We start from the raw sequence: 19,707 nt of genomic DNA, 5'->3' as shown, positions 1-19,707 counted from the left end.
GAATGGGGACCTTTTGCCAAAGAACTTCTGTGTCACGTGCCAAATCTTCATCCAAATTTGATGAGGTACTCCCAGTATTTTTCAATGTTACGAGGAGAAAAGTAAAACAAGAGCACTTGCTACAGATAACTTTATTGTAGCTTCTCAGGTTGGCCGAGAAAAAGAGTGACACTGTGAAAACAAATACCCTTTGGTTAGGTAAAGATTTTCAGCTTCTGGTATTTTCTAGAAGCTGAAATATGTGTTTTTTTCAGTTGCATGATCTTACTTTTTATCTGCCCAGAGTTTAGGTGTTGAGTGTTTTGGGTCAGAATAAGGATGTAATTGTGAGATAAATGCAGTGATGTCTATGGATGCCTAAGATTGCCCAGGTATTAAAATTTCAGAGCAGTGGTTTTCAACCTTTTTCCACTTGCGGACCCCTACAAAATTTCAATTGGAGGTGCGGACCCCTTTGGAAATTTTAGACATAGTCTATGGACCCCCCCTAGGGGTCTGCAGACCACAGCTTGAAAACCACTGCTTTAGGGTATCATTTTCAATTTTTTGGAAGTTAGCTAGTCTTTTACTCCTCTGGCTAGAGTTCAGTGATTAAGTCTGGAAGTAATTTTTTTCAGAAAGTATGTGCAAAAACAGTTCAGTTATTGCCAAATACTGAAGAGGACTTCTGCTGCTGTCACTTTCTGCGACCTTGAACGGCTGTAATGCCTCAATGAGTGGAGGTAAAATTTTAAGGGGGAGAGAAGGTCCCTAGGTTATGGTGGTCTGGGAACATGAACACGCTGTTTAAAACACGTGATTACCAGTCACTTATGATTTCCTAATGGTTAACTATTTGAATGCCTTCATTTCTCCATTAGTGCAATAGATTTACTATACAAGCCCTCTGTGAGGCAAGATGAAGCTTGTCTGTTTGCTTTTATTAGGGTCTTTGTGAAGTACTAGGGGTTCCTTTGACCACAGTATTATCATTCATTGAGTCAGAAACACAAATTTGCAACAGCTGAGAAGTTCCATTGTTGTCAATGGAGCAAGGCTTCTTTACACCAACAGAGGATCTACCCCCAAATATGTACTTTTAGTATATGTAAAACTAGGTTATTCAGAAAACATTGCTTAGCATTTTTTCACAGATTCTTTCTTGAATCTAGGCTTGTGAGGTTAATTGTATTTCCTAACCACATTCTGCCTTTGTCATCCTTTCTCCACAGAATGTGTATGTAAACATAAATCGCATCATGTCAGTAGCAAATCGTTTGGTTGAATCTGGCCATTATGCTTCACAGCAGATTAAACAGATCGCTAGTCAGTTGGAGCAAGAGTGGAAGGCATTTGCTGCAGCCTTGGATGAACGAAGCACCTTACTGGATATGTCCTCCATCTTCCACCAGAAAACTGAACAGGTCAGTAAATGGGACACAGCCAATGAAAGCTAGCAAGCTGAAATCATAAACCAAATTACCTGATTTAGCCATGAAACCAGTTAAAAAACAAATCCAGAAAGCAATTTAGCTCCATTTTGGATGGGGCTTAAAAGGAAGCAAAGGCTACAGGCAGAAGACTTGATCTCTGCTCAGCTGTACAGTAGTATGGAACTTCATCATCACATTTAAGCAGAGCCTTGTTCTCCCTGACTCAAGACTGCCTGGGTTTTAAGTCACTGCTCCTTGTGCTCTATACACGAGGCTCCTTAGAACACCAATACAGGATAGAAATTAGAAAGCAAAAGAACGTAGGAATTTAATGATTTGAGCATAGAGGCTTAACCTAGGGCAAGCTTTTGAGATGATGAAGAAAGTAAAAAAAAAATAGTATGAATATAAAGGTCTTTTTACCCAAACAATCATTTGGCCATTAATTCCTTGCTTTTTGCCTCACACGATGAGAGATGATAGTGTTTGACATGTGAATATCAGTCCCAGAATGGTTCAGTATTTAAGGAGCATTTCAGGAAACACCTATTGAGTAGTAAACCTAACTCACTGGAAAATTAGGGGAAGTAAAGTACTTAAGTGTCTGTCTTTAATCTAGGTTTCAGAGTAGCAGCCGTGTTAGTCTGTATTCGCAAAATGAAAAGGAGTACTTGTGGCACCTTAGAGACTAACCAATTTATTTGAGCATAAGCTTTCGTGAGCTACAGCTCACTTCATCGTAGCTCACGAAAGCTTATGCTCAAATAAATTGGTTAGTCTCTAAGGTGCCACAAGTACTCCTTTTCTTTTTTGTCTTTAATCTGCATTTGGAGTTGGGTGGGGGATGTTTACTCAGCATCCCATAGGAGTACACTTAACTTCCATTGGCATTACATGTCCCTGTTCCTGGCTCTAGGCCCCCTAACAACTTAAAATACCAGTTATAAGCCATGTGTAACAACCAGTGAATTATTCTGGTCCAGGAAGAAGTAGGCCTAAGTATTCCACATTTCCAGGTTAATAGCCTTGATAACTAGAGCATGTTTTTCCCTTCAGGGAATTAGTTGCAGCCTAGTTGACAGAGGCATGCTCTTGAGTCTCCCATCAGTATTCCGTTTCCTTGTTGGTGTGTTTTGTTAGCTGCTGGGGGTGGTTTTATTGATGGGGAGCACTAGGCTTGTTGAGCTAGGTAAGAAGGTAGCGTGTTAAGTATAGTTCCTGTAGATATTCCTCAGTTTTCTCCTGTGACATGCCAAACTGAGTTCCAGAAAAATTGCCATTTGCTCATAACTGATATAAGTGGCCTGTTGGGAACAAGGTCATTTGGCCACAAAAATTTAAGAAGCAGTCTAATGACTAATTGTCGTAAAGTGGATTTTTGCATGTTTACTAAGAGGAGATGTTAGATTCTTGAAACCAAATTGTTTGAGAATGTGCATCCATTAATTGACAGACAACCCTACAGTGCTTCCAGCATGCTAATGATGATGCTTTGGTCTAGGGAAGCAAGTAGCTGATCGTAGTCCATTTCTGGTAAATAGATGTCCTTATTGCAAGTACAGCTGTTACTAAGAGAGACCTTTTTTTGGCAGTCTCAACAGTGAGGCCACAGAAGGGCAAGTCCTGAAGCATAAACTGTTTTCATGCACCTATAGATGTGCTCATTCTAGGTCAGTTTGTGATACTTGGTGGGACGTGTGGGACTTCACCAGTGCTTGTGCTATATTTGTTCCCTGGCTAACTTAAAGATTTGCATCGCTACAGTTACCAGTCTGACACCTTTGAAAAAGCACCATATGCAAAAACATAATTACGTGTTGGTGTGCCTCCTGACCAAAGTGGAGTGGTTTTTTTTTTTTTTTCCAAATGAATTGCATCAGTGTCTGAAATTAGGAATGTATTTCACAGAAAGGTTGTTTTGTACCTGGCAGTTAACTGACAAGTTATGACTGACCGTGTCCAAGCCATTTTGGGAAGTTACTACGTGCTTCAGTACAGAGTGTACAGAAATGTGAATTGGTGAGAGAGAAGTAAAATAAATTAAAGGAAAGAACACAGTTTGCAGTCTGCTGGGATTAATTAAATTAGTTTCTTTAATTGCTCCTGTGTTCATTTGACAGTTAGCTGTGATGGATTCTAATAATCTTTCCATAGGAAAACTGGCTGTGATTGATCAGCTATCTGATTAGTCATAGGGGTTGAAAGTTGAGGTGGAGAAGAAACGGGGTGAGAAAGGAATGGTTTGCAACAACCAGAGACTACAAATGGTTGCCTTTAAACTGTCATTTGCATTTAGGACTTTCTGTTTACATGCAAATAGCTTTAGGTCTTTAATTATTTTAGTGCTTCCATATACTACTTCCCAGATCCACTTCCAGATCTACTTCCCAGATCCAGCACACTTAACTGAGAGAGTACCTCTTGTTTAAGTTGCATCTCCCCTTATGCTCTGTTGTAGTGGGTAGCATAATACAGTGGTTTTCAACCTTTTTTTTCATTTGCAGAGCCCTAGAAAAATTTCAAATGGCGGTGCAGACCTCTTTGGAAATCTTAGAGTCCACGGATCACAGGTTGAAAACCACTGGCATAATAGGGTGTAGTTGCCTTTGGTGTATGTGATGTGAGATTCGTCTCATGCCTTTATCTTTTTTGGTTAGCTGAAAAATCAAGAAACTGTGTGAATGAAAGTAAGCTCCAGAAATGAGGTATATTTAGCAGTTGAGTTCACTTTGAAGGTTTCTGACATTAAGTAGGCCAGCTTCCATGTGTGCGCGCATACACATGTGTAGCGCTCCAGAGAGTGCTGGAGAACTAAAAACATGGACTCAAACAGATTGTTTAAAGACTGTTGGTTGTATTATGGAAACTATTTGACTTGTGAACTCACATATTCACTTACATTGGATGGTTTTCATCAAATAACACTTTTTAAAGGTCCTCCCCACCCAAAATAGTTTTGCACACTCCTATGTCTGAGCATCGGTAATAAGTTTTACTTACTGATGGTGTCTTACCATATGTACATCTGGGAATGACACAATGTGGTTTTTCAATTTCTAGTACATGAACAATGTGGATTCATGGTGTAAGGCCTGTGGTGAGGTGGAGCTTCCTTCTGAACTACAAGATTTAGAAGATGCCATTCATCATCATCAAGGAATATATGAGCATATCAGCCTGGCTTACTCGGAGGTAGGCAGTTTATTTATTCCATTAGGCTGCTGACTTATTTATAGTATGTTTAAATAAAATGATGGTTGTATCACCAACTGACAAAAACCAGAAAACTATCTGCTAAGTTTGGTCCTATGCCTTGAAGTATTACACAGAAGGGCAGAGTATTAGTCTTAACTTCAAATTCTGGCTTTTGCTGGTCTGTTTTTCAAACTCAGACTTGGTTTCTGGCTTTTGCTCTTGTGGGAAGAACTTTAAACTGTCTAACTGGGATACCATAATGCTTCCCCTGCAGGCTGCCTTGATGCAGACAGCTTGGCAATGTATGAAACGGTGTATTTTTTCCATTGTGTGTTACTTAATGCCATTAAAAGATGTTCAGATGTATTACGATACTGTCATTAAAATATGTTTTTAAGTGCACAGCAAATGTGAAATACCTTTGGAAAAGCACTGAATTAGGAGTCAGCACTTAAATAAGTGTTTTTAAAACTTTCTGTTTATTGCAAAAAGCTAAAGCGGATTGGAGTAAGGGTTGCATTATTCCTTTGGCAAACTAAAATCAGATACCTTGTTCTGCTAGCAGCAAAAAAGCATCTAAAACTAGCCAGTGTACGCACACATTCAGGATTTATAATATTTTAACATGTTCAACATCACTGTTAGTTTTCAAAAAGTCATAAAATCCTGGCTTTCAGAATTACAACCACAAGGTTGCACTTCTAAGCTAGAGAATGTATTTACAGCTGAGTTACCAACTCTAGGAAACAATTCATTTTGAAAAATGCTGGCAGAACACCAATAGAGCACAAAAAAATAACATCCATCATGAAGTGTTTCTGGTGTACTTTAAATATTTCAGGGTCCCAAAAAGGGCAGGAAATCAAATGGGTGTTGGCTTCCCTTTATAACTAAAATGTCCTGTATTAACGGTTTTTCTGTTCAGTCTCTCTCACTCCATCTCCTTTAGTGTCAGTGTGTATTGTGACTGGTTTCAGAGTAGCAGCCGTGTTAGTCTGTATCCGCAAAAAAGAAAAGGAGGACTTGTGGCACCGTAGAGACTAACAAATGTTGTTAGTCTCTGTGGTGCCACAAGACCTCCTTTTCTTAATGTGTATTGTGTGCTTCTGGAGAACTTTTTTTGAAGGGGCTTGGGTGAGGTGTTACAAAAGTGAATGAATTGAGGATACTGATGATAAAGAATTTTTTAAAAATACTACTTTCAAGAACAAAAATTCTCATTTGGTGTTGAACTCAAATGGTACAAAACTCTGCCTACTGCTGGTGATGGTTTCGTTTTACAGTCTGAATGAAATGCAGAAATTAAGCAACATCAGATGAAAGAGAACAGGAGTACTTGTGGCCCCTTAGAGACTAACAAATTTATTAGAGCATAAGCTTTCGTGGGCTACAGCCCACTCCATCAGATGCACAGAATGGAACATATAGTAAGAAGATATATATGCACATACAGATAAATTGGAAGTTGCTGTACAAACTGTGAGAGGCTAATTAGTTAAGATGAGCTATTATCAGCAGGAGAAAAAAACTTTTGTAGTGATAATCAAGGTGGCCTATTTAGACAGTTCACAAGAGGGTGTGAGGATACTTAACTTAGGGAAATAGATTCAATATGTGTAATGACCCAGCCACTCCCAGTCTCTATTCAAACCCCTAATGGTATCTAGTTTGCATATTAATTCAAGCTCAGCAGTTTCTCCTTGGAGTCTTTAGAGTAGCAGCTCTGTTAGTCTGTATTCGCAAAAAGAACAGGAGTACTTGTTTCAGAGTAACAGCCGTGTTAGTCTCTATTCGCAAAAAGAAAAGGAGTACTTGTGGCACCTTAGAGACTAACCAATTTATTTGAGCATAAGCTTTCGTGAACATCCAATGAAGTGAGCTGTAGCTCACGAAAGCTTATGCTCAAATAAATTTGTTTGTCTCTAAGGTGCCACAAGTACTCCTTTTCTCCTTGGAGTCTGTTTTTGAAGCTTTTCTGTTGCAAAATTACCACCCTTAAATCTTTTACTGAGTAGCCAGAGAGGTTGAAGTGTTCTACCGGTTTTTGAATGTTTTGAATGATTCCTGATGTCAGATTTGTGTCCATTTATTCTTTTGCGTAAAGACTGTCTGGTTTGGCCAATGTAGCCCACGAAAGCTTATGCTCTAATAAATTTGTTAGTCTCTAAGGTGCCACAAGTACTCCTCGTTCTTTTTGCAGATACAGACTAACATGGCTGCTGCTCTGAAACCTGTCATTATAAGATGAAAAGTAATTACAAGTTAATTGTCTAATTTTAAATTTGTGGCTAACATTTTAATTTATATCCCATACTGCCCTTTGGACTTGGCCGAAGTCACAAGTTCTCTTTCTGTGTGTAAAACATACCTTGATTTCCCTGTTTTATGCTGACAGACTCCTTGGAGGAAAGGAGAATGGTTGAGATTGTTTCTTACGACAAACCTGAGCATTTGATGCAAGTTTTAATGTGTTTAAGACTTAGTTTCTTTAGTTTTTAACACCTGGCCTCCCAAGAAAAGAAACTGTCTTTGAAATTTTTAACAACTCTGCTTCTTCAAGCTCTTTCAGTCATCCAGTGGATCCTGGTTGGAAAAAAAGAAAGAGTGAAAGGCTAGACTCAGTATTCCTGCTAACTCAAATGAAAGCACTTCATGGTGGAGGACAGGACAACAGGGTGAATTGTGAAATGATTTCAGACGTGTAAAGAGCAATAAAGTCTTGAAGCAAAACAAAATTAGTTTTTCTTCTTGAGTTAATTATGAAACATTACAAGTGTAAATGAAACTTCACTTGAACATCTTATTCCTTGCTAACCAAAGCTGTGGAAAAATTGGATAGTCTGTCATTTTAGTCTTTTGGTGCAATAGTACCTGATGGTGATGAGTAGGAAAAATGAATTAGACTATATATCCTTTGTAGGCAAGACTTTACTCAGGCAAACTATGTGGAGTTTTTGCCTGAGACTGGAAGTTGAAATCCTATGTTCTCAGCTTGAGTACAGCGAGATATCTGAACAGAATCCCTTGAAATAAATGAGGCGAGACTTCATCACAACAGCAATTCCCGCCTCAATGTGATGAAGAACTGACCGTACCCGGAATGCAGAACCAAAACCTGGATGCATGATGTTCACACATGATCAGTGTGCTGGTGCCATGGTACCATCAAGAGCTTGTTACTCAACAGAAAGAGTTCAACTTTACCCTCCTTTGACACAGACTCAAATCCAGTCGTTGTTAATGGGTGATGTAGGCATATGTGAGGACCTTGAGTTTTAGGCTGTCTACACTGCTTTTTTGTCGGTAAAACTTTTGTCGGTTGGGGTGTGAAAAAAAAACACACCCTGACCGACAAAAGCGCCCGTGTGGATAGCACTTTGTTGGCGGGAGATGCTTTCCTGCCGACAAAGCTACCGCCCCTCATTGGGGGCGGTTTTATTGTAAAGAGCGGCTACGCTGCGTACCTTACAGTGGCACTGCTGTAGCGGCACAACTGGGCCTCTGTGAGGTGCGTAGTGTGGACATAGCCTTAGTGTCCTAGTTGATCTGTTCATTTATCTTTTAAAAAAAAAACAATAGAATAGCTGGATTATAGCGTATACTTCAGTCACTTTAGGATGAATGAATTGTGGGCAGAGGGAGAAGTATCCTAATAATTCCAGCATTTGTGACTGACCATGTTTTTAAGCATTACACTTATAATGTGTTGACAAATAGATGTACTTTTTCCCTACTTTGTAACCAACTTCAAAACTAAACTTGCTTCTAAGCCTTGATTGTGGCTTGCAAATTTGAGATACTAATTACACTGTCCATTAGTAGGAAGAATCCTACAGTGCCTAATGAACATAAACTCAGATATTGGATATACGTGTGGATCATTGTATGCCCAATCACTGAAATGCAGCTAAAACTAGAATCTTATAAAATTAATGTGGCATGCATACAATGGATTAAAAACTGGCTAATTGATGATTCTCCATTTACAATCCCATGTTGAGACCATCATCAAGCCAAGTGTTTCCAGTGGAGTTCTGCAGGAATTGGTTCTTTGTCCAGTGTTGTTTAACATTTTTATCAATGGATCTGGAAGGAAACATAGTGGTCACTGATCAGTTTTGCAGATGATGTACAAATTGAGGGAGGTGTAAATAATGAAGAGGACAGACCACTGATTCAGAATGATTGTAAACTGGGATCAAGTAAACAATATACATTTTAATATGGCTAAATATAAATGTACATCTAGGAACAAAGAATGTAGGCCATACTTACAGGATGGGGAACTCTATCCTTGGAAGCAGTGGGGATTGTAGTGGATAATCAGCTGAATCTGAGCTCCTGGTGTGATCCTGTTGCAAAAAGAGATAATGTGATCCTGGGATGCATAAATGGGAATCTTGAGTAGAAGCAGAGAAGTTATTTTACTTCTGTAATTGGCAGTGGTGTGACCACAGCTGGAATACTGTGTCCAGTTCCGGTGCCCACAATTCAAGAAGGATGTTGATAAATTTCCGAGGGTTCAGATAAAAGCTACAAGAATGATGAAAGGATTAAAAAACATGACTTATAGTGATAAATAAATTGAACTCCTTAAGTCTAGCATATCAAAAAGATGGTTAAGGGAATGACTTGATCAGTCTGTAAATATCTGTGTGGGGAACAATATTTCAAAATAGATTCTTCAGTCTAGCAGAGAGAGATACAACATGATCCAATGGCTAGAAACTGAAACTAGACAAAGTCAGAGTGAAAATAAGGAAGGCATACATTTTTAACAATGAGAATAATTAGCCACTGGAACAATTTATCAAAGGTCCTGGTGGATTCTCCCTCACTGACAGTTTTAAAATCATGATTGTTTGTTTCTGTAAAAGATCTACCTGATGAATTATTTTGGGGAAGTTCTTTGGCCTGTGTTGTACAGGATGTAAGACTAGATGATCACAGTGGTCCCTTCTGGCCTTTATGAATATGGTGGAACATATTAACTATTTATCACCTCACAGTAACTATGCACAGTAGTCTAGGACAGGATGTGAAGAATACTTTCCCCTGTTACTTTACAAGGAAAAAATTTCATAGGTGTACGGTTACCAGAGTAATAAATTTGGTCAGAACACAGGGGCTAACGTATTTTTATGGAAAGTTTCTTGTGGACGCTTTTTAAGTAAAAAGATCCGGGCCTTACTTTCTTGACATAATGGCAAGAAAAGACCCAGTCTCTAACGTTGTTCTGGGTCATTAGTTGAGTTACTGATTAAGAAAGAAAAGTGTCATCTGCTGAACTACCAGGTTTTGCTGCATATATAGATGCCTATTTTCTATCCTACTTTACTTTGTAGGATATTCATATTTTCAAATGTACTTTCTTTGGCCATATTACAATATTTTGTGTTTAAACCTAACCACTCAAATAGGTAAGGCATGTGTGTGGGAATAAAGATAAAATGCTTCCCTCTTTAATTACTGGGAAAAGAGAGAACCTCTGAAACTCTGCAAGGCTGTGGAATACTAGGAAATACACAATAGGGAAGAACCCTGTACAATTTCTAGATTGGGTTGGACTTGAGACACTAGGTCTTAACTGTCTCTAAAGTCTGATTCTCATTGAATGAGAGATGTCTTTTTTTTTTCTCACTTCACAATTGGAAGGCGTTCTTTCCACAATAGTACAGGTGTGGGATGTCAGAGCACTGCACCAAATTCCTCCTACAAATGACAGCATCTTAATTGGAATTAATCTTGAAAATTAATTTCTTAAGGACTTAAACAACGAGTGTTGAACATTAGTTAAAAGTAACCGTTCCTCTTTATTTGATCATTGCTGCTTTTTCTTCAGCTAGTAAGACTAACTGTGATAAGTTGCTGTGTTCTTTTGAAATTATTTTGCACTTTAATGGTTGGGTAGAATCAAGACAAAACTAACAGAATTAACCTGATACTCTGATATCAGTACTGCAGGTTAAAATGTAGCAAGATTTGTCATGTATTTCTCAACATTATGGTTCATAGAAGCACTTTGGCTCTGATAACATCCACACCTTATTCTAAGGTTAAGTCCCAAGTAATAGCAAACTTTGATTTAAGCATGTGAAATCAACAGATTTCAGTTAAAACCAACTTTGGCCTTACCTCGCATCACTTTGACTCTTATTGAAAAGTCACTAGGAAGATGAGCTTTATTGGTAGGCCACTGTTTCAGAACAGTAACTTAATGCATACAGTGGACATCATATATGTCATTTTCTCTGCGCTGTCTGTTGTAACAGCAGTGTGTTCCTATTCTGGGATTAGAGAGATTGAGAGTGCTAGGTGTCACGTCTTTAATGAATCTGTTCTGTATAATTTTGTAGTCTGCGTTGTTCATTAATGAGTTTTCGAACAGAAACTTAATGCTTCATCCTTCTTGCTGGTCAGGTGAGCCAAGATGGGAAGTCATTACTTGACAAACTTCAGCGACCTTTGACTCCTGGAAGCTCTGACTCACTAACAGCTTCTGCTAACTACTCCAAGGCAGTGCATCATGTCCTGGATGTCATCCATGAAGTCCTGCACCACCAGCGACAACTGGAGAACATTTGGCAGCATCGGAAGGTCCGCCTGCACCAACGGCTTCAGCTGTGTGTTTTTCAACAGGATGTCCAACAGGTTAGTTCCAGTCTCCTGATGTTCGTGTTTGTGGCCAAATACGCTATTAACAACGATGAGAAAATAATTCAAAACAAGCAATTCCTGTATAAATTAGAAAATCCAAGCCCAAAGTTACCAGGCATAGGCAGAGACTCAATCAAGAAGAAAATGAAAAGGTAGATGGAAATAAATTTTCTGGTATAAAGCATACTGTTGGCAAAATCCCACAGCTACAAATTTGTAGTACCTAGCAACCTACTCTTAGGTATTCATTTGTGCTGTGTTTTATGTCACATAGAACTTTTCAGCTTATGGTAATGACAGCAATGAATTATTGGTAATGGTCGAGCAGTGATGTCATGAGGAAGCATGGAAGTTTGTTGTACCAATAAAATAAAAACCAGCAGGATCTTATTAAAGGGAAAAAGGCAAAATACCACATTTACTGTGAATACAGAAAGAATCATAGTAAGCAGTTAGTTATAGTTATAACATTCCATTCAATCTCAAATTTACACACACACACACACACACACACACACACACACACACACACACACACACACACACACACACACACACACACACACACACACACACACACACACACACACACACACACACACACACACACACACACGTTCTGCAAGGTTGTTATCATAGTTACCAGCCTTAGAGTTGCTCATGCCAAGCCACTGGCCAGGTGGCCTGGACATGAGGAGGGAGCAGGGCCTTGTCAGATGCTCATCTGATGCTCCTGGAAGTTGGTTTGCAGAATCAGACCCCAAAGTTCTCACTTTTTAGAGTCTATTTTTATAGGAATTTCTTCCTATGCCAGTCTATGGGAATTGCTTCATCATGCTGTTGCTGAATCAATCAGCAGATAGCACATTCCTGACGGCTCCAAGATGTTATCTTGTTCTTTGGTTCTCCCATTCTTGAGGCTGTTGGGTGGATTCCAGTCTGCCCTCTGGGGGGTCCTCTGGTTATTTCCACTTGACGCCTTCTTCAGCCGATGGACACTGGATTCTTAGGCTGGCATCTCCCTGATCATTCAGTTATTATCCACACCAAGCATCCATCCACATACATCCTCTATCTCTATTTTAATCACAATTGTTAATACAACAAAAGGGTGGGGAGTCTCTGGGTGCTGTTTCTGTTGTTAGAGTATTGCTTTGAGTCTCTCTCTCTGTGAATTGCTTTGAGAATAGACTCTGTCTTAGAATGTACTAACACAATTAGCAGCTTGCAAGTTTCACACATGGAGAGAAACAGTACCAAAAACCAAGAGAGCTCTTAATTAGTAATACCCTGGAATTTAAACTATGGGGAATCAAACTCATTTGTGATTTTAATACAGAACTTCTTTAATATGATCCAACAAGTTGAGATGCATAGCTTGCATACGTCTTAGGGAATGGGTCAGGCTTTTTTGAGCGGTGGAACACTGATCAGAACACAAGGTTTCTCTGTCTATTTTGAAAAATAGAGGCCATCTTTAACTTTCCTCTGTATAGCCTTCTTTGTGAGAAGCAAAAGTCACTCCAATTTAATGACTCACCTACAGGTTAGCACTTAAAATAATTGATGAGGATACTTGAAACTTATGTAGTGCTAAAATGCTCAAAGCACGTTAGAGAGAGACCCCTGTGAACATAAGTGTAATCTCCCATTTTATGGATCAGGAAATTGAATTGAAGAGATTGTGACTTAACCAAGGCCACGTTTGTAGCTGGTGGATCCTAGCTTGCAGCTGAGGACCTCCTAACTCTCAGCTGTGCTTAGACCACCAAGACAGTAGCTTGTTTTTTTTTTTGTTCAACAATTAAACAGTGCCCTAGAATTGACAGTCAATCCAAAAGTAAATGTGCTATCAGCTGTGCCTGATTGAGACCGTACTGTGATGGATTTGCCAAGCAGGAGACTACAACTTCTGTCAGCTCCTTTCTTATTCAGAATGAAGTCCACAGATCCTAGACATTGGGATTTCTGCTCCTGTGCAGCCTTGGAGGCAGACTAGTCTGTTAGACAGAGGCAGGGGAGATGTGGCTCCACCTCTGAGAAACAGCCAGATTTGGTCTGCCTCTCTGCCTTTCTCCTCATATTCACTGGGAAGTCTGCGCCCCCTCCCCCTCATCCTTCACCCATGCTGAGTGCAGCATGGCAGAGACACTAAGGAGGGAGGGAAAGACAGATTCTCTTCTGCACATCCCCTGCTGATGAAGTGCCTGCATGGAGATGTGTGCTTGTTCTGTGGAGGCCCAGGCCATGCAGGGGGAGCGTAGGTTGAAGTACAGATACCAGAAGGCCCGGGAAACTTCCCACCCAGCCTCTGGAGCCCAGGTTCTCAGCCACGACTGACTGCAGAGCAGCTGTGCAGCCCCTACTCTACAGCTGCTGTGACAGAAGGGAGCTGATAGGGATCCAGAGGCAGAGCAAGGATGAGCCTTGGTAAGGGGCCCCTGGGCCCAACCCGTTCCTCAGTTCTACAGCATGCCCCCTACAGTGACTCCAGGTTATTATTTCCTAGCAGGGTCAGCCCAACTGCTGTCTTCCAGTGCAGTAAGTAGGCCAAAGACTCTGAACCTACAGGGTTGGAGCCTGGTGCTCCTTGAATCGGGTCAGCCTATCTCCAGGCCACAACCAGGAATCTCCGATGAACAAAGCTTGGGACCCAGGGAGGACCCTTCTGGACCCATTGCAGCACCAATGTCCATTCCGAACCGCCACTTTCTCAGAGCAAGAAAGCTGCTCAAAAGAGTAACAACACGGCCCTTCTCCCCCACCCCATGGGACTGTCTGTCTGAAATTCCTCTCTTCTGAGGAGGATCAGGATCAAGGGCATCAGTGTGTCTCAGACTTTCGGACCAGGGCTTCGGGCCTGAATTCATTTGTGTGGGCGGTCCCCAAAAACATAAGCCAGAGATTGGCGGGCACCCCAGCTTGCAGTGCCACTCACTCAGATTTGGCATCCTCCCTCCCCATTTTCTGTCATGATGGAGGGTCAGTCAGGCCAAACCGGAGTGAATGGTGCTCTGACCTGTCATGAAGGGTCACAGCACCACTCAGCTTTAGCCTGGCACCTTTTCTATTGGCTTGCCGGTTGCTGGCGTTGCAACCAGCACCTGTAAATTGCACCCGTGCATGTTGGTGCCAACAGCCATGCAGCTGTTAGCACGCAGGTCACATGGCTGCTGGGAGCACGGCTAGTGCAGCACTCAGATCCGTTGGCAGGCTGGGCTCTCCGTGTGGTGGTTGAGGTGGCTGAGGCTTGCGCTTCTCTCCGCACTAGGAGGCGGAACAGATAGGCTTTGCTCACCAGCAGGGAGGACTAAGGGCTTCTCCCTGTGGAAGAAGAGGAGATAAAGAGAGACAGCTGGTCATCCTAGATATCCTACAAATGACAGCAATAGAATCTCTCTCTCTCTCCTACTTCACAGGAAATAAGACGGTTGCTCCATATTATTCCTCCCCCCCCCCGCCCAACAAGTCATGAGGCTTCTCAGCTGTTCTCAATCTCTGGTATCTCAACAGATCCATGAAGAATCACAATTCAGAATAAAGATGTTAAAATGCACATTAGCTGCCATCAATGAAGGGGACTGTGCGATATCAATAGCTGCGAAGGAGGCCTGTCTCTCTATCCTGATTCAACAGACTGTTAACTCTTAAGTACACAACACTACAAATATCCGTCCGTGGCCTTTGGTTTAGGATCAGCACTGCAAAAGCTTATAAAAAGTGCATGTAGTGCAGGGGTTCTCGAACTGGGGGGGCTGGGACCCCTCAGGGGGTCACGAGCGGTCAGCCTCCACCCCAAACCCTGCTTTGCCTCCAGCATTTATAATGGTGTTAAATATATTTAAAAGTATTTTTAATTTATTAGGGGAGTCACACTCAGAGGCTTGCTATGTGAAAGAGGTCACCAGTACAAAAGTTTGAAAACCACTGACGTAGTGCTATCTGAGAGCTGCTCTGTCTACCCTCTCCTGGGTGATCTCTGTCCTGAGTCAGTCCTAGATGGCAATACCCAAGCAATAGGGTTGCTGCGAAGCAATGGTTTTATGATTTGAGTCTCTTAACTCAGTCTCCATGTGTCCCCCATCTTCTACAAAGTTCATCACTCATCTAGATATTTGCCTAGTTTTAACAGGCTACACAAAAAGTACTATCAAAGTCAGAACAAACTAAAATTTCATACAATGACTTGTTTATACTGCTCTATATACTATGTACTTACATTTCAGTGTATTTATATTCCATCTGATTTATTTTAGAATTATATAGTAAAAATGGGAAAGTAAGCAATTTTTCAGTAATAGAGTGCTGTGACACTTTTATATTTTGTATGCCTGATTTTGTAAGGAAGAAGTCTTTAAGTGAGGTGAAGCTTGGGGGGTGGGTGAGGGGGAGACACAGGAAAAATCAAACTCCTGACAGGGGTACAGTAGTCTGGAAAGGTTGAGAGCCACTGCCTTATTGCATGAAAGTCCAGAGAAGCTGAGAAATCTTTTCAAAATAGTCAACCTTTCAATGGGGACTACCCCTTGCCACACTCCTTTCTCTTCTGGGATCAGTGGTCTCCCATGTGGATATTCTCAGTGGGCTATTGCTCACATGAGGCCACTGGAGCGTCCTCTTCTTCTTCTTCCAAGTATCTCTCCTCTACTCCTCAGAAAAGGGTTTCCTCCCCAGGAGGATTCTCAGGTCACTCAGATGGTGGACATGTCCAAGCAGATTGAATTCGGGTTTTCCAATAGGAGAACCAGTCAAGACAGTTATCACTACATATGCCAGCCTAGAGGGATGGTGTGCTTACATGGAATCAAGGACTCTCCAAAGGATCTGAAACAAGAGAACACGCACAACATAAACTGACAAGAATCCAGGGCAATGCAACGTGGTCTCACAGCTTTGCTCCCATACTGGGACTTCCCTTGTGCAGATCATGATAGACAACACCTCAACCATGTCATTTGTCTACAGACAAAGGGGAGCAAGGTCTACAGTCCTGCAAAAAGAAATTTACCTTGTCATCAACTTGGGCAGGGAACAATTTACAGTCTACTCATTCCCTTCACATCAAAGGCAAAATAGAATGTTATGGCCAACTGGCTCAGCAGGCAAAGTTGGATCATCCAGAATAGTAACTGCATCCACAGATGTTCAGTCTCCTGGTAAAGGATTTTGGTTTCCCAACAGTCGATGGGTTTGCCTACGACCTTTATCACAAGGTTTCAGGTTCTTCTTTTGCTGATGGGATCACAAAGCCAAGGCAGCAGATGCCTTGTAACAAAGATGGCCAAAAGGGATTCAGAAGACAAGCAGCACTGGTAATTCCGATATCCCCATTCTGGCCAACAACACCTTTGTTTTCTGGTCTCCTTGACGTGATGCAAAGATTTCCTATCTGCTTTCCATCTAGAAGGTATATGATATTACATAGGGCCACTCATGCATTTAGAATCCAGACAGTCTAGCTTAGCTACCTGGTTCTTGAACAGAGCCTCTTAAGCCGAAAAGGTTATTCAGAAAGGTAATATCCACAGTTTTAGCTTCCATAAACAAATCTGCTAATACAGGCCATCCAATGGCCTGGCTGAGGCTCTCCCATTCGTATCCAGTCTCATCCCTACATCTGCATCATTACCACAGTTCTTGAGTTTATGCAAGATAGATTTAGGCGAGCTCTGGCAGTACAGATGCTCCAAGATCAAGTTGCTGCTTTGTCAGGCATCCTTACGGAATCAGGCAAGTGGTGGATTTCATCTTACCCAGATAGCCAGTGTTGGCACTGCAGGGTGGCTGCACAGCACAGGGAATAGGCATTGTGTTCTTAAGCAAGGTTGGTTGCTTCAAGGCTGGAAGGAAGTTCTGTAGTAGGAGTACCACAACTGGCTTTTTTGTCTTTGGGTACTGTGTGTGGGGGGGGAAGGGTCATTGAGTATTACTCTGCAGCAACTGCCAATCGTTGTCAATCTTTAGAACAATGCATAATTCTCATTTAATGTGAAGACATTTCTTCTGACAATTTATGAGTAGTACACTTCAATACCACACAGTTCAGAACACACAGGGTGGGTTATTTGTTTGTGGTGGCACAGTTTTAGAGCAAATGGCAATGTGAAGCCAAATCTATATCAGAAAAATTTAATTGATACTGGATTCAGAATGAAATAAAAAAATTCACAGAAGTGTGGCTGAAGCAGACTCTCTTGTTTCTGAAAAGAACTATACAGAAAATATTGCACAGCAAAGAGACTCATTACTCATCTTTGGGCCAAATTGACAAAGAAATTAGGCCATGTTTATGCTTATAGTTTCTTTTATAAAAGATATAGATGATTAAGTTTTACTGAAATTGGATTTTAGTTGATATAACATAAATCTGTTCATAAATCAATAGCTTGTGATTATGGGGTTAGCTTGGCGATTTGGCCACACATTCCACTGTATTATGGGTACTGATCTGCATGTCGATTAAGATTAAAAATGATTAAAAAAATGACTTGTAAATGAAATTCTCACATACATCTGCCTTTCACAAAATACTGGATAAGAGCTGTTGGGAGTAAAACGAAGTATGCACCTTGGACGGGTTTGGCAATGAGTGCAAAATTCAGCTGAGGCAGCAACACAATTAAAATTGGTGCTTTATAACGGTGGAAAGTGTTTTTTGTGTTTTTGTTTTTGTTTTGTTTGGGTTTTTGCAATAGGTAGAAGAATATAGTAAAGGAAATGATCTGACCATTTCTGTGGGGGGAAAAGGAAATTCTACACACCCAACATTAATTTCTGCAAAAGTCTGCATTGCACAGTGGTGCCGAATTCCCCCAGGAGTAAACATGGTAACTTGACGACATTGGGTCAGAAGAAAAAGTTGCTGGGCAGAACAACAGAACTGAGTTGCCAGTCAGCTGAGAGAAGATAGGCCTAGCAGACATTATCCAAGTAGTGACTTTGGATAAGTGGATCGACACAGGAAGAGTTGTGTGCCGAGCCTCACTTTGAACATGTTGTCTGTTACTGCCCTGAACAGAGATCTCTGGCATCTGGAGGTGCAAGAGATTAGATCTGGACTTTTTAGCTCAAATAATATAGTTTAAAGGCAAGTACTGTTTCTAGGGAAGGCAAGCAACAGATCTGGCTTTGACAAAGAAGGCTTCAATGTAATAAAATGCAGCAGGCATCAGTTCTGGGTGAATTACAGTTTTTCAGCTGTGTTGAAAGAAAAAGACCGTGAAATTGAAGGTGGTGGTGGACAAAATACCTGGCAAAAATGTGTTATGTCAGAGAGGGTAAATTCTTGTTGCTGGACACATTTACTGAAGTTTGGTCAATAAAATACTTAATAATACTTTGGCTTGAAAATTGATGTTAATAGTCTATATGCCAGAAAGAAATTCGAGTTTTTCTTGTATTTCCTCTTAAATATGTATTTACTTTGGGTAGCGTTTTGACCTGTGCGTATGCTGCGTGTGGTTGCTCTTCCTGCTTTCTCTGACCCCTACAGGGACGACTGCTCAATGAATCTTTTTTTAAAAGGGAATGCCACTCTTAGTTGTGTATTGGATACAGAAAGTCAGACCTGAAATGATGATTACCTTCATTGTGTCACAACTTAATTATGTCACTATTGTGGGACATGCAGGTTCCCCCTGCCTTTTCTAATTGCTATGGGAAAGGGTTTCACAGCAATTGGTAGGCTTAGTTTATTTGAAAACTCTAGACTTATTTAAATGTGAAGGTATTCGGTAAATTTAACATTTTTTCTGTGTTATTTGTAGCAAATATGACAAAATAATTCGGGGGAGGTGAGGGAGAAAAAATTGGGGGATCACAGCAACACAACAAAACAATGAAAGGTCTGGAAAATGAAACGGAAAAATGGGTTGAAATGGGCATGTTCAGTCTAGAAAAGACAAATGGCCTGTGCATTCCGTCACATAGCAGGGTTTCAGCAACCTAGCAGCAGTAACCAATTATATTTCAAGGCAAGGCTATCATTATTGCATAGCCTACTTTTTAATAATTGGTAATAATAAATACTATCTCCCAGAGGTGATTTTGATAATCAAATTAATCCTGTTACAGTTAGATTGGAAGGGCTAAGTGAACTAGTGGTCTGCCTTTATGACCCGAATGGTTCTGTGATTGAAAAGCAGATCACAGCCCAATTGTGAAGCTTTGCTTATTTTTCACAGTAACCGACCTTTATTTTGATTAGAGATGTGATGCATATTGCTATCTTAAAGTAGCCCAGGCCCTGCTAAGAAGGGGAAATAAGAGAAAATAGTAGCTTGTTAGCTGAATGAACTGCTTTTTAACCAAGATTTCTGCACAGCCTGTAACAAATGTCACTGCAGTCCAAATTAAGAAGAGAGCACTCAGTCTGATAACATTCATTTGTCTGAAGTGTAAGAGAAATTTGAAGTTTTAATTCTCATACTCATGCACCTTGCTG

At 40.7% G+C, this 19,707-nt stretch overlaps 1 protein-coding gene across 3 annotated transcripts in view; it reads left to right on the top strand.

Annotated features, from left to right (window-relative positions):
• TRIO (trio Rho guanine nucleotide exchange factor) overlaps positions 1–19,707 on the top strand; it is a 400,776-nt gene that overhangs the window by 162,032 nt on the left and 219,037 nt on the right. For all 3 annotated transcript variants that reach the window (XM_048839610.2, XM_048839611.2, XM_048839612.2), the window contains exons 7-9: positions 1,212–1,403; positions 4,473–4,604; positions 11,028–11,258. In XM_048839610.2, coding sequence (XP_048695567.2) covers positions 1,212–1,403; positions 4,473–4,604; positions 11,028–11,258 — 555 coding nt within the window. The remainder of the gene's footprint in view (positions 1–1,211; positions 1,404–4,472; positions 4,605–11,027; positions 11,259–19,707) is intronic.

This window comes from Caretta caretta, chromosome 2, assembly GCF_965140235.1.
Source record: "Caretta caretta isolate rCarCar2 chromosome 2, rCarCar1.hap1, whole genome shotgun sequence".
NCBI classification, from domain to species: Eukaryota; Metazoa; Chordata; order Testudines; family Cheloniidae; genus Caretta; species Caretta caretta.
The sequence above is the reverse complement of the archived record's forward strand: the minus strand, read 5'-3'. Positions and strand labels throughout refer to the sequence as shown.